The sequence below is a fragment of the Siniperca chuatsi genome, linkage group LG6 (assembly GCF_020085105.1).
Source record: "Siniperca chuatsi isolate FFG_IHB_CAS linkage group LG6, ASM2008510v1, whole genome shotgun sequence".
Taxonomy (NCBI): domain Eukaryota; kingdom Metazoa; phylum Chordata; class Actinopteri; order Centrarchiformes; family Sinipercidae; genus Siniperca; species Siniperca chuatsi.
The window spans coordinates 13945433-13958495 of NC_058047.1; the positions used below are offsets into that span (position 1 = coordinate 13945433).

The 13063-nt window shown below is 39.8% G+C and overlaps 1 protein-coding gene across 6 annotated transcripts in view; it reads left to right on the forward strand.

Moving 5' to 3' along the window:
* The window catches only part of LOC122878357 (arf-GAP with coiled-coil, ANK repeat and PH domain-containing protein 2-like), a 51636-nt gene that overhangs the window by 27095 nt on the left and 11478 nt on the right, over nt 1-13063 (forward strand). For 4 of the 6 annotated variants that reach the window (XR_006378455.1, XM_044201079.1, XM_044201077.1 and 1 more), the window contains exons 9-16: nt 2910-2984; nt 4436-4447; nt 6769-6825; nt 9905-10017; nt 10760-10811; nt 11307-11407; nt 11570-11675; nt 11970-12178. Coding sequence is in view for 5 of the 6 variants with exons in the window: in XM_044201079.1 (XP_044057014.1) it covers nt 2910-2984; nt 4436-4447; nt 6769-6825; nt 9905-10017; nt 10760-10811; nt 11307-11407; nt 11570-11675; nt 11970-12178 (725 nt within the window). In the remaining variant the exon portion in view is untranslated. The remainder of the gene's footprint in view (nt 1-2909; nt 2985-4435; nt 4448-6768; nt 6826-9904; nt 10018-10759; nt 10812-11306; nt 11408-11569; nt 11676-11969; nt 12179-13063) is intronic. The other 2 variants (XM_044201080.1, XM_044201082.1) reach the window with 2 other exon arrangements.

Below are 13063 nucleotides of genomic sequence, written 5' to 3' on the forward strand. Positions count from 1 at the left end.
GGCTGGAGCAATAGAAGAGCCGAATGCGAGGACAGTATTTTTCAAAATTGGGTGAAAGACCAAGAAGGAAAGGAGTCCAGCCACGGAGTGGAAAGCTGGAAAGGAGCAGAAGAGTAGAGGGCACTTCTAAAGAGAAAAGTGTAGCTCTGAAACATGTTTTTTCTGATGTTTGAACAAACAGAAAAATGACAAAAAGGAACCAAACAGTGTTTTTTTATTTGAGAAACGGAAAAAAGGAAGCCAGATCTGAAGAGTTGGGACAGTGGTCCTCTAATTTGGATTGAAGGGGAGACTGTGGTTTCTAACCCTTGTGCTCTGAAGTCGGAACCATCTGATGTTGGTACTATCAAGAAATTGACAGAAAACCCAAAGAGTGCTGAGAAAAGAAAAGGAGGAAGACAGGACCCACTTAGAAAAGCAGATTTTAGGAAGTGATAAGAGGCAGAATGTAATCTTCTCAAAGCAAAACGTGATTGAAGTAGAATGGAAAGGCATGGACTGTAAGCCCTAAACACTCAAAAGACGGCAAGCATTGTGTGAGGAAAAAGGGAGAGAAGTAAAAAAGACTGTTTTAAAAACCAGACCGTGGAGAGGAAGGGAAAGGGAGATAGAGGGTTGGCTTCCAGTCGATGAACAACTGAAGTATAACTGTGTTGTGTGGATTGTAAGCCTGTCACACTGAATTTGGAACAGTGCAAAACTGAAAGGAGAGGAAGATCAGAGGCCGAGCTTTGGGAAGCAGTGACGAGGATTGTGGATTATATCCTTTCTCGTCTCATCATGAAGCTGAAGAAGGTGGAGAGGCTGTGCAGGGAGGTGTGGAGGAGCTGTCAACAGGTCTGATAATATGACTTGATGCCTGTTAACAATGAGAAAGTGATCAAGGGTGGGGAAATAAATGCTAGTACATTTTGGTCTTTATCTATTCTATAATTAAACTTTGGTGAGAGGAAATCAAGTGGGAGGTGAACAGATAAAGATGCTTTCCTGGTGTTTAGTTGTCTTGGATGATATTGCCACCAGTGTTGTTGTTTTTACTCTGGAACAGAAGACTGAAAATTAAAATGACAACTTCTAGGAACCAAAATGATTAAATAAAAAAAAAAGATAAAAATGGTGGCCAGGAACTGTTACAGTTATGTTCCCGTGGTTGATTGTGAATGAGTTACTGAGCTGGTATATAGACAAAAGCTCAGTAACTGATACAGTAACTTAAACATGAATATATTATCTGAATGACTGAATGCCACTTTATGATTCATGTTAAATATGTTACTTTTTCCAACCTTGCCATTGGAAATGGCTAAACTGCTTCTAAATATAAGCTATTCTGCTGAATGCATCTTTCCATGACACAAAGCCTCAGGGTCGAACACATGTAGAGTGACTATATTCATTCAAAAGGATGTTTTGTATCTTTTCCATGAATCATGCAGCTTGTCATTGTAGTTACATGTCAAGACAGATCTGAGCAGAAGGCAGAGTGACCAAAATGCTTCAGTGTGGTGCTGTGGTCTGTAGGCGACAAACAGAGACAGAATGAAACATTTGAGGCGATTGTCTCTGCTGACATCGTCAGTGGGGACTGCATAGTGAGATAGATAAGATGTTAAAGTTACTGACAGTGAGTCACTGTCAAAATATGTGGAGAGCTACATTCTCAAACACACACACACACACACACCTGCCTTTGCAGATACAGATAGAAGCAGATAGACAGCATGGACTGGACTGGACTAGTTATTATGGTGAGGAAGGAAAACATTTCCCATCTGATGTTATCAGCCTCCCGCTCTGCCGTCCACCCATTTCCTCTCTAAACAAAACAAAAGAACCGGCTCCCTCAAATCCTGTCTTCTCTGAAATTTTTTTCCCCCGATTTTCCTCAAAAGTAATTGTGTGAAAGAAAGCACAGTCAATTAAGCAGAGAATAAGTAGAATGTTATTTTGCTGAAAATCTTAGCTTTTAAAAGCTCCAATACAAAACTCTCATTTGGTACACTGGCTTCTCTGTAACCCATTAGTGTGAATTTACCATTTAGCTTAAAGTAGTGGTACAGTAACTGTTGTCTGTAAAGCCACTGCAGGCATTAAACATGCAACACTCATGTTTAATATGCAGATACTGATCCTTTTGTGTTTGGGGCTCGAGACACAGATTTAGGTCACATTGTGGCAACAGACTATCAAGAGGCACAGAGTAGAATTTCATTGCTGTAGGGCAAACTGGCACATTTTTGGCATCACCCTATGACCTCCAGCACTTTATTGAAGTCCTTTTTTAATTTGTCGCTTCTTCTCTGCTGAAAAGATCCTTTGTTTTCCTCTATACACGCGATGGTTACTGGCGGGGATGAGGAGAATCGATCATCCACCATCCAATTTCACACATGGTGAAGCCTCCGTAGCACGGCCCATTTTGTTTAGAGGAGAAGGCCTGTCTTGTCTCGATGTGGCCTGTGAAGAAGTTGTTTATTTGCTGGAATCCTTTATGCTCTCAAGACTGGAAAGGGAAATAAAGAAGCATCAGTGCACACACGCTTAGATACACATTTCAAGTGCAGTCGACAAGTCTTTCCTTTTAATGGCCAAGCATTAGATTGTATGACTGTCAGACCACCTACCGTTCTTACCTGCTTTTTCTGTAATCATTTTGGGAGATAAATCAAATAAAAGAATGTGATGAGTTCATATTTTGCCTTGAATAAGGATGAATATGATTTTAACTGTGTTTTATGTGTAATTGTGGGTTTAAGTCCTTTGAATTAACCCAATACAGGAAATGGCATTTCTTAAAAGAAAAACTCAAAAAAATGTGTCTTAAACATTTGTGTATGCTGTTTTGATTTAAATACATGTGACCAGGTGGTTTGGTAATCTTGACTAATCAGTTATTCTGTCTCTTGCAGTTGGACCAGCTGGTGGTGGATGCTGCCAAAGAGAAGAGGGACATGGAGCAGAAACACTCCACCATCCAGCAAAAGGTATACTCACACGATATGGTCTTCACTTCAATTTAATCACAAATTTACAAAGTGCATGCAAACTAAAAAAGCATTCACGCTTTTAGCACTTGGCACACAAATCACAATATAACATAATTAGATGTGCAATTGTGAATGAAAACCACAACTTTATCCTGCTTTCCTCTGCCTCGCCACCAAAATAACACAGATGCGTAAACATACACTGACTTACTCAGTGTGTACTCTTGTGTGTGTGTTGTAACTTTATGTTGTTAGATCCTCTTCCCTTTGGTTACAAAGCCTTTCTTATTGCACTCAGGCCTCCTCCAATTTAAAGTAAACACTTTGCTGGGATCTTACAGGACTTACCTTATACCCCACGACCAGGTGCTCTTACCCACTAATCACAACGTCCCTCACTGCCCTCACTGCTCACCTGCACTGAACTCTCTCAGAGTGCAGTGCAGGTGAGCAGGGGCCACCATGTTAATTGACATGCATTGAGCATTTGTATACTAAAGCTATTGAATTCAGCCATTTACTGCACATGTGTCATTTGAGTGAATGGAGGTAGTGCTCCGCCCTTAGATGTAAGGTGATCCCTAAGGATGATCTCAGCCACACACCCATGCATTATTGACGGCTGACGGAAACCCATTTCCAAACAAACAAGGTTGGGTTTTAGTACGTTCCCATCTCTGGTCAATGAGTCGCACTTTTTGATATATTGCCTACTAGAAGGGTGTACCAGACGTTTTGACAAGAAATAAAATGTAAAGAGGGAATAGCAGAAACAGGATACTTAAAACTATCAGAGCATGTTTTGCTCCTAAGTGTTTCATTTCACTAACATTTCCTAGTTATTTAAAAACATTTTTGCCTTAGGCTTCTGTTAATTTTGGACACTGATCTCTTTAGAGCTCTATGAACCCTCAACAGAATAAAAGTTAAGAAGGATTTGGGGTGTTATGTTACAATATGTGGTGGTGATTAATTGCCCTTAGCTCTAATTGTACATCATACAGCATCATTGACTCCAGACAACATCTGCCAGTTCTTTACCCAGCTGTTGTCTGCTGGGCTTCTGCTAATTTGTTGCCTATCAGTGACGTTCATTTCAGTCTCTAACTGTGTGCAAGATATACTGAGATGTATTTCTTTTTTTGTCCCCTCTGTTGTTCTTTCCATCTGTCACTTTGTAATTTTTTTGTGGCTGCCTTCTCCCTCTCTGTTTTTCTTTTGCCTCTTGTTCGGTCAGTGATAGTACGTGTGCCAATTTCCGCCTGTCCTTGAGCACCTGTCCTCCACCTCTATCTAGATGCTATTTTTATATTGTCTCGCTCCCACTGTTCTCTCTATTGTCTGGCTGTTTATACACAGACACTCCTAACCAACTGTCTCTATTTTTTTTCTTTTTTCCACTACTGCTCTTTTCCCCCCTCTCTCTCTTCTTCTTCTACTCTCTTCAGGCTGCTCTGCAGGTAAGCTGTGTTACTCTTCCTTTTTTCCCTCACTGTCATTTCTGTGTCATGTCTGCATGGTTGGGTAGATACTGTACACTTTGCTGTAACTGCTGGGACTCCACCTCTGCAGCTCACGTCATTTGTATCGAGACTAGTGAGCTTGTTCATCACAACATTAAAGTGGCAACATGCATGATATGATGCCATTTAAAGGAGCAGTGTGTAGGATTTAGTGGCATCTAGTGGTGAAATTGCAGTTTCCAACCATTTGAATACCGCTCGCCTTACCCTCCCTTTCCAAGCGTGTAGGAGAAACTACGGTGGCTGCGAAACTTGCGAAAAACGCGAAAAGCCCCATCTAGAGCCAGTGTTTGGTTTGTCCGTTCTGGGCTACTGTAGAAACATGGCAGTGCAACATGGCGGCCTCCATGCAAGGGGACCCGCTCCCTCTGTAGATATAAACAACTTATTCTAAAAAGATAATGAAAACAACAACTCTTATTTTCAGGTGATTATACACTAATGGAAACATACCTATGAATATTATATTCCATTTCTGTCAATAAATAAATGTTACACACTGGTCCTTTAATAGATTTCAGTTGTCACGCAGGTCTTGTGCCTTTTGTAGTTAATGTATGTATAAGTCACCCTCAATTCATTCATCAAATTAAGACTATTTTGACACCATTATGCCTCATTGCACATGGCTTTCCACTCTGTATCATGCTGCTTGTTTTATGCTCAGTTGGGTTCAGTTATTTACAGATGTTAAATCAACTAAAGTGTGTTTAGATGCTTACTAAGGGCAAGAACCACAGTCTTTATCACATGTCTTACCAGTAGAATGAAGTGAAGCATATTAGTAGTACTCAGTATGGGTATGACATTCTACAAGTGCAGTGGAAAATAAATGTGTTGTAATAGCATATCTACCTTGGAAATAGGCAAGAGCAACATTTGCTGTTAAGATGATTTGGTAACACTCAACAATGGCTTCACTCTGGTACATTAATCTGTGCTGCATTACTTAATAAAATATATCCCTAACATTAATATTTCCCCAATGTTGCAGGTCAAAGTTCACAAATGTTAGTTAATGTAATATTAGGCTGACACTCTTAAACACTTAAAGTGAGAGTTAGGGGTAGGTTGGGGTTTAGCTTCTTTTTCAAAGATCTGTATGTAGGCTTGTACGCGCTGTGGCGGGAACTGTATCTGTGGCCATATGACCATATCAGCCCTCCATAATTTATTATGTGTCATGTGTTGTATGCCATTTGACACTGAAACCTTTACTTATTGCTCCTTTTAGGATAGTATTTTTTTTTGTCTCTTTTTATTCCTATGCATACTGTCCACTTTATTTGAACCTTTCCCATTATTATTGTATTGATGAAACCTTCCATCCTCATGAGAGTTGAAAGGGGTCCTGAGGTTTTGTTTAGTACGCTTCCTATCTGCTTGTGTGCATTATTCAGCTGCAGCACTGTGACCACGGGGCATGACAGTGTCACAATGGTGCTATAGGAGAGAGAGACTGGCTGCTGACAAAAAGATTTTCCTGTCTAATCTCATAAAGTGTCTCATACGTGTCATTGATTTTGAGACAGCTATGGTATTTCTTTCATACACACTAAACACACACATTTTAAATGCTCAAACATTGCAGACATTCAGAATGGTTAAAGGAGTGCACGTCTGATAAGCTGAAGTCAGTATAAATGTTTGATGCCCGAGCTCTTCTGCACGGTCCACTTGATTTTTCTAACCTAACAGTCACACACGCACGCACGCGCGCGCACACACACACACACACACACAGGTGACCTTCGTTTAGTGCATGAGGCCTCGGGAGGAGGAGCAGCAGAGGCAGTGACAAACGTTTTGATAGACATATACAGCCACGGGAGACGAGGAGGTGAGAGTTTGTTGAAGAGACAGGCCGCGATACTACACAGGGAGACTTTGAGATAGCCAAGATTCATTGTCCTCAAGGGGAAATACTCACACACACACATACAAGGTGGCTCACACTCCATAAAATCTGTGAAAAATGAAGATTTTCAGCCGTTTTCACTACGTTTGGTATCTGGTGAGTGCTCCTAAAGGAGGGAGACTGAGGTAGAGTATGTGTGTATCCATGCACATGACAGTGTCTCTATGCCAATATTAATAGTAATAGTCTGTGTTTATGTTTGTGCCTCTTTAGCTTGAGTGTTTTCTCTTGTCTGTATGCCATTTTGTATTTTGACAAATCCATGATATCTAAACTTTCTCTGTGAGTATGGAAATACATATTTCTTTTATCTTTTCTCTTGCTGTGTGTGACATTTTAGGAGGTGACTGAGCTCCACTCTGACTACCGCAACTTTTGTGCTTGGAGGTCGACCTCCGTACGTAGAGTCACTGCATTGATTTCCATCTGACTTCCATTTTGTAACCTTACCTGCCACTGTCTTTCATCTCTTCTCCTGCACACGCTATGAGACTGCATTGCAGTGTTTGTGTAGATGTTTGCACCTTGGTCTGTTTCCTCATTTTAGAGTGTTACACATGCATTTGTGTTGATGTGCCTCCATTATGCAGCATGTTTATCATGATACCTCATTGTTAGTGCCAGTGTTTGCTACAGTGAACTCAGGTTGCTGGTTTGATGTCAGTGAGTGGTTTGTTGCTTTGTAGTCACTTTTTTGCGTGTTGGGTAATTACTCACACACATCTCTGTGCCCAGGTGGTCACAGAAATGTCTCAACCCATAGTTGAAACAAGAGAACCAGAAAGGTTTTCACATGACAGCAGTACTGCAACAGTATTGCACTATATATGTTTCATTCTTTGGCCTCGGTCTTAATTAGGGATTGATAATGGTGTATGGATATTTGAGCTTGTGTGTGTGTGTTGTGAACATGTGTGAATTAACACACACATGCATCAGAGAGGTCAAGGTTGGTGTCATGTTTTCCCTGGCCTAAGCTGAATTATGGGTGGTTTCCTTATTCACTCAGTCACCATACCACTACTGAGGTTGTGAGTTATGCATTATGTATTAGAGTGACTATTTGTGTGACTTTTTCTATACATTGTTAGCTTCAAAATGTAGCTCTTACTATAATTGTGAGAATTGTGTGGCCCTACTCCTGAGGTTACTTTTGTCCCACCTATAGGAAAAGGTGATTGGTTGAATGCTTGGAGTGGTACTTCCCATTGTCTTTCCGTTCAGAAGCTTAATACAGACACATTTTGTTCCCCTTGTGTACCCAAAATAACCTCAGTTGTCCCAGTGTATGTCATGCTGGAAAATTGTGTGTGTGTGTGTGTGTGTGTGTGTGTGTGTGTGTGTGTGTGTGTGTGTGTGTATCCATCTGATACACCATGGTATCATAGGGCGGAGGGGTTTAACTTAAGCTTTTGCAAACGGTTCATTTACAGATCCAAGCAATGAGAGGCAACGTCCATGCAGACTGAGAGAAGCACACAGTGATTATGCTTCTACATCAAACACACATACAGTATATAAACCTGTAGACTGTTGAGTGTTAACTGTAGGTGGAACTCTTCATTGTGGGAGTCTGCAACATGTAGATTTTAGGTTGTTGTCGTTGTTGGATCTAATCTGTATTCAAGAGCACTTGCCAGACTGAAAGTTTATAAAGCATACATGTATAGATTGGTGTGTTTTCATCCTCAATTTCAATCAAATATTCTTTGTCTGAAGAGAAAAATCTGATTTGTAGGAACATTTTTAAAATAATACATATTGTAAAGAGGAACATCTTGAACGAAGACAGAATGCAGACAAAATATTAGTAGGATGCAAAACTCTCAACCTTTTTATAGTTTCCTCCACTGAAAATAGGAATATGTAGAATCCTTAAATATCCAATTTGTCCCCTCTTTATGTGCATGTTTAGCACAGTTGATTTCCAGGAAGTGAACAGGAAATAGTAGCCATTGTCACCATCTGGTGAACGACTGAGGTCATTTCCACTCAGCACACAGAATTATCAATGTTGACATATTTTAGTTACAGAGTTTACTGCACTAGGGTACTTTTCTGTGGTATGTTTTTGTTTATTCTGTAGTCTGTTTTGGTCACATACCAGCCGTTTGTGCTTTTTAATAAGTAGTTTGAGGATTGCAGCCTCAAAGCATGCTTAATGGTAACCATGGTTGATTTTACTGCATAGTTGATGAACATTTTAAAGTTTGTCATAAACTAATATCTAACAACTGATAAGATGATGGTCAGCACATGTGCATGTAAAGAAGTAATGACCATTAGCCCTTAGTTAAACTTTCTCTGCATACAGTAAATACTGCTGTCAAAGTTTGAGCTCATGTCAATTTGTTGGAGTTATACAATTATGATCAGAGCCGTTCGTCTAAGTGTTTTCATAATGGAGAACAAAGTGAATCAGATCGGTCTGTGTCAGAAAAAGACTCTCGATTTTTCTAGAAGGACAGCAGAGAAAATTATTCCACATCTCATGACAGTAACAGACCTCGAGCTGTAATTGGTTTTGGACATGGTGACACTCGTTGTAAATTCACTCCACAAGGACACACACACACACACACACTCTCTCACACACCTATGCATGCGTCATGGTGTTCAATGTCACTTGAAGCTGAGAAAGCTGGGAGGGTGTTAGGAAAGTGTGGCAGCAGCTCAGGTAGTCAAAGCTAGACTGGCACACAGGGACAGTCCCATGACAACACATCAGACTGGGTTACAGCAGCAGCAGAGTCAGTGAGAGAAAGGATCCATGAATGGAGGACAATAACTAACTCACCAACTATCTAGCTTAATACCTAACTAATTAAAACCTTATAATGCTATTGTTCGGTGCAGTTTTCATATCGCCGTGATTTGTTAATGTAGCCTCAGTCTTAATTTAGGGATTCTTTATGGTTGTATGAATGTATGCAAGTATAGAGTAATGGGAAGACTGGACATGTATATGTATGTGATTTAAACTTATTGAAACTGAAAGTCTTAACTTTATCAGTAAAAGAGTCTGAAGCCTTGAAAAAAGTGGCGTATAACTCAACATTAGAAGATTAGTCTTAGATGTATTTTTAACCTTCTTTCTCAGGCAATACATATAATCTCTTTGAACAGATTATAACTCTGCAAGCATATGTGCATGTTGTTTCTGTCTCGCCTGGTTCTTGGTGTGAATCATCATTCACGTCAGTGGAGAAGCAGCCGTGCAGTGTTGCTTTGTACAAGGTCATGTAACACAACTGAGACTAATGGCCCTTATTTGTGACTGTGGGAAAAGTGCTGAGTCACTGCTCATCCCAGGGAAAAAATCACTAGAACCAAATATAAACATTGTAAATGTTGAAAATGTGTGAAATTTGTATTTTAACATGTTTGCTTACTTTTTCTGTCTTTGCTCTCTTTCTTAATTTTCTAACACTTTGATTTTCTTTCCATCTTTCTCTTTCCTTGTCTCTTTTTTTCAGGACTTCTCGAATGACGACACCAAGCTGGAGTACAATGTTGATGCAGACAACGGCATCGCCATGGAGGGTTATCTCTTTAAGAGGGCCAGCAACGCTTTCAAGACGTGGAATAGGTACGATAGACACTGTTCAATTAGCATCTTTATGAATACATTTAAAATTCAATTTATGATAAGGAACAGCTATAGTGGCTGATTATGGATTTAGAAGGGCAAGCACTGTCATCAAATTTTAGAATAGATATATTAAAGGTGCTTTACATTTTAATACCTCAGCAAGTAGCAAGATTTTTTTTTATCACTGTCACAAGAATATAAATGGGTTGAATGTAGCAGGAAGAGGTTAATGTAGTACATTAGTTGACCAATTAAATGTAAGTGAAAATACCATCAGCTCTTTCTTTTAAAGTTGGCCCATATAACTCAGGTTGTATTAATACCTCTGGACCCAACAAACCTCTAGAAAACATGTACAGATGAGGCTTTGGTTGGGATTGCTGTTCCTCTCACAATTTTATTCCAAAGTGAATATAAACAAAACTCCAGAAAAAAAACAAAACTTTGAAAGATATATTGAATTATTGTTTATGAATAAGCCTTTGTTGACTGAATTCTGCAGATTGTATTTTTTCTCCAAAATGTATAGCACATATAGGTTATTAGAATACCATAATTTTACTGTATTTAAATACACTCTGTTCTAACATGACTTCTGAATAAATGTATCTACTCATCAGCTTTCTCTCTGTGTATTGCCATTACTCTCATCCACACTAAAATTATGTCAATGCTTGTTATTTTAAGAGCATCACTGCCAACTGTGTGTGATTTTGTTTTTCCCGTGATCTCCTTTCAGGCGTTGGTTCTCCATCCAGAACAATCAGCTAGTTTACCAGAAGAAATTTAAGGTATGTCAAGAGCTGTTGGACAAAAACAGCCTCTGGCACATTTTGCACTGGCAACATGCTAAAACTAAGTATGGAAAACATATCTGTGCTAAGCTGTTGGACAGATCAAATATAGTCAAATATTGTTGACTATTATTAGTACAGTTTCCACAGGGCGGGAATGTCACGCTTTTGCCGTGCTGTGTGATAACCACACCAACCCATGATATAGTCACCAAAGTTGACCTTTTTTTTTAATCAAGCAGGTGGTGAGCTTGATTAAAATATTGGCAAACATTTAGATCTGGATATTTTTTGTGCTTTATTTGTTGGTGAATCTATTTAAATATTAAGGGAGAAAATATATAGGGATATAAGGGAGAAATAACTACTGTTGTAAAAGAACACACCTTTTGCAGTTTTGTATGGAAAATCTTAGGTGTTCAACGCTGTATGTGTTTGCGCTGGTGTGTATGTGTGTGTGTTTTAACCAAAGCCGCTGTGCTGTCCCCTCAGGACAACCCTACAGTGGTGGTGGAAGACCTGAGACTATGTACAGTCAAACACTGTGAGGACATAGAGCGTCGCTTCTGTTTCGAAGTGGTGTCACCCACCAAGTAAGTTTGAGTCATTGAAATATCGCTCCCTATCAGTCTAAAGAGCACTGGAACATGTTACTAAAGGTGGGAAGGTGGAGTAGCAGTGCACTCACCTCCTGCCACACACACACACACACATTCAGCAGACAGCAGTGTTTTGATGCTTGTGTGTCCCAACAGGAGCTGTATGATGCAGGCAGACTCAGAGAAGCTGCGACAGGCCTGGATCAAAGCCGTCCAGAACAGCATCGCCACCGCCTTCCGCGACAAGGGAGATGAGGGCGAGGTAAAAACCAAACACACTGAGACTGAGAGAGTGGATAGTAGAAGGGATTCACATAAAGATAAATAAATTAATAAGTACATCATGGTAAACTTAAATGAACCTGTGTTTATATATAGAATACCTTTTTCCAGTTAAATTTGTCCCTTGTGTAGACTGTTAGTGTTTGCTGCTACAATGCTCCAGTTACACCACAGGGATAAAGTTTAATTTAATTAAATTTCATCCTATCCCATCTGAATAAATCTTTACCATCCCTCTGGATGTCTGTGCATTCCCCCGTCTCTCTCATGCCAGAAGCTGGATAGGAAGTCGTCCACGTCCACAGGGAGTCTGGACTCTGGTGGGGAGCCGAAGGAGAGATCACTGAAAGGAGAGAGTGCCCTGCAGAAGGTCCTGGCCATCCCAGGAAACACCTGCTGCTGCGACTGTGGCCAGCCAGACCCCCGCTGGGCCAGCATCAATCTAGGCATCACCCTGTGCATACAGTGCTCTGGTATCCACAGGTAAAGAAATATGGTTTTGGTCATAAGCCAGTCCTCATAATAGGTCTTTTAATGTTGAGGTTATGGACATCTAGACACATAAGAATGGCAGCAAAAGCAGGACCTGTTATAACAAAGAGCCGTGGAGGAGATAGATCAAATAAAATATCAGACTAAAAAGAAAAACCACAAAGGAAGTCACAAAGTCTAAACTTAAATAACCAACATATACATTTAACTGCTATGATTCTTTTTGGCTTATTTCAGAAAGGAAAATGCATTGGTTTAGTGAAAACTGGAAAGGATTAAAAGTTTAATTGCTTTGTGGCTTAGTTATGGAAAATCTTTTCCATCAGGGCCATTGTGCGAATGCTTTGTACAAAATGTGGGTCTTCAGGGATTTATGAAATGTAAACTCACTGTTATGAACACCCAGCCTGCATGGGATGTTGTGATGACCTTTAATTACTTGCCAGGGTAAAATATTTAATAATCATTCAGGACAAATTTTAATTTACATAAAAGTGACCAGGTCAGTCCCCATGCTATCCATATAAAGCAATGATCACCAGGGATTCAGATTATCTTCCTCACTACAACCTCAAAAAGTACGGTCTTCATTGTGATTTCCTAACTAGAATGTGTTCAGGGATGTAAGGGATTTAATTTAAGGGATTAAATTATAGAAATGATATTTCATTAAACCATTTGTGACCTCAATAAATCTCTGGCAATTTCAGTCTAGTTATTGAATTTGGAGGATATATATATATATCCAAACAAAGGCATAGAGCTGTCTGAGTACTGCCTGTTCATCTGAAAACCACATTCTCTACATACTGGGTTAAAACTTACACTAACACTACACTCGTGTGTTAAAAAGTATAATAGTCTTCAAGTAAGGTC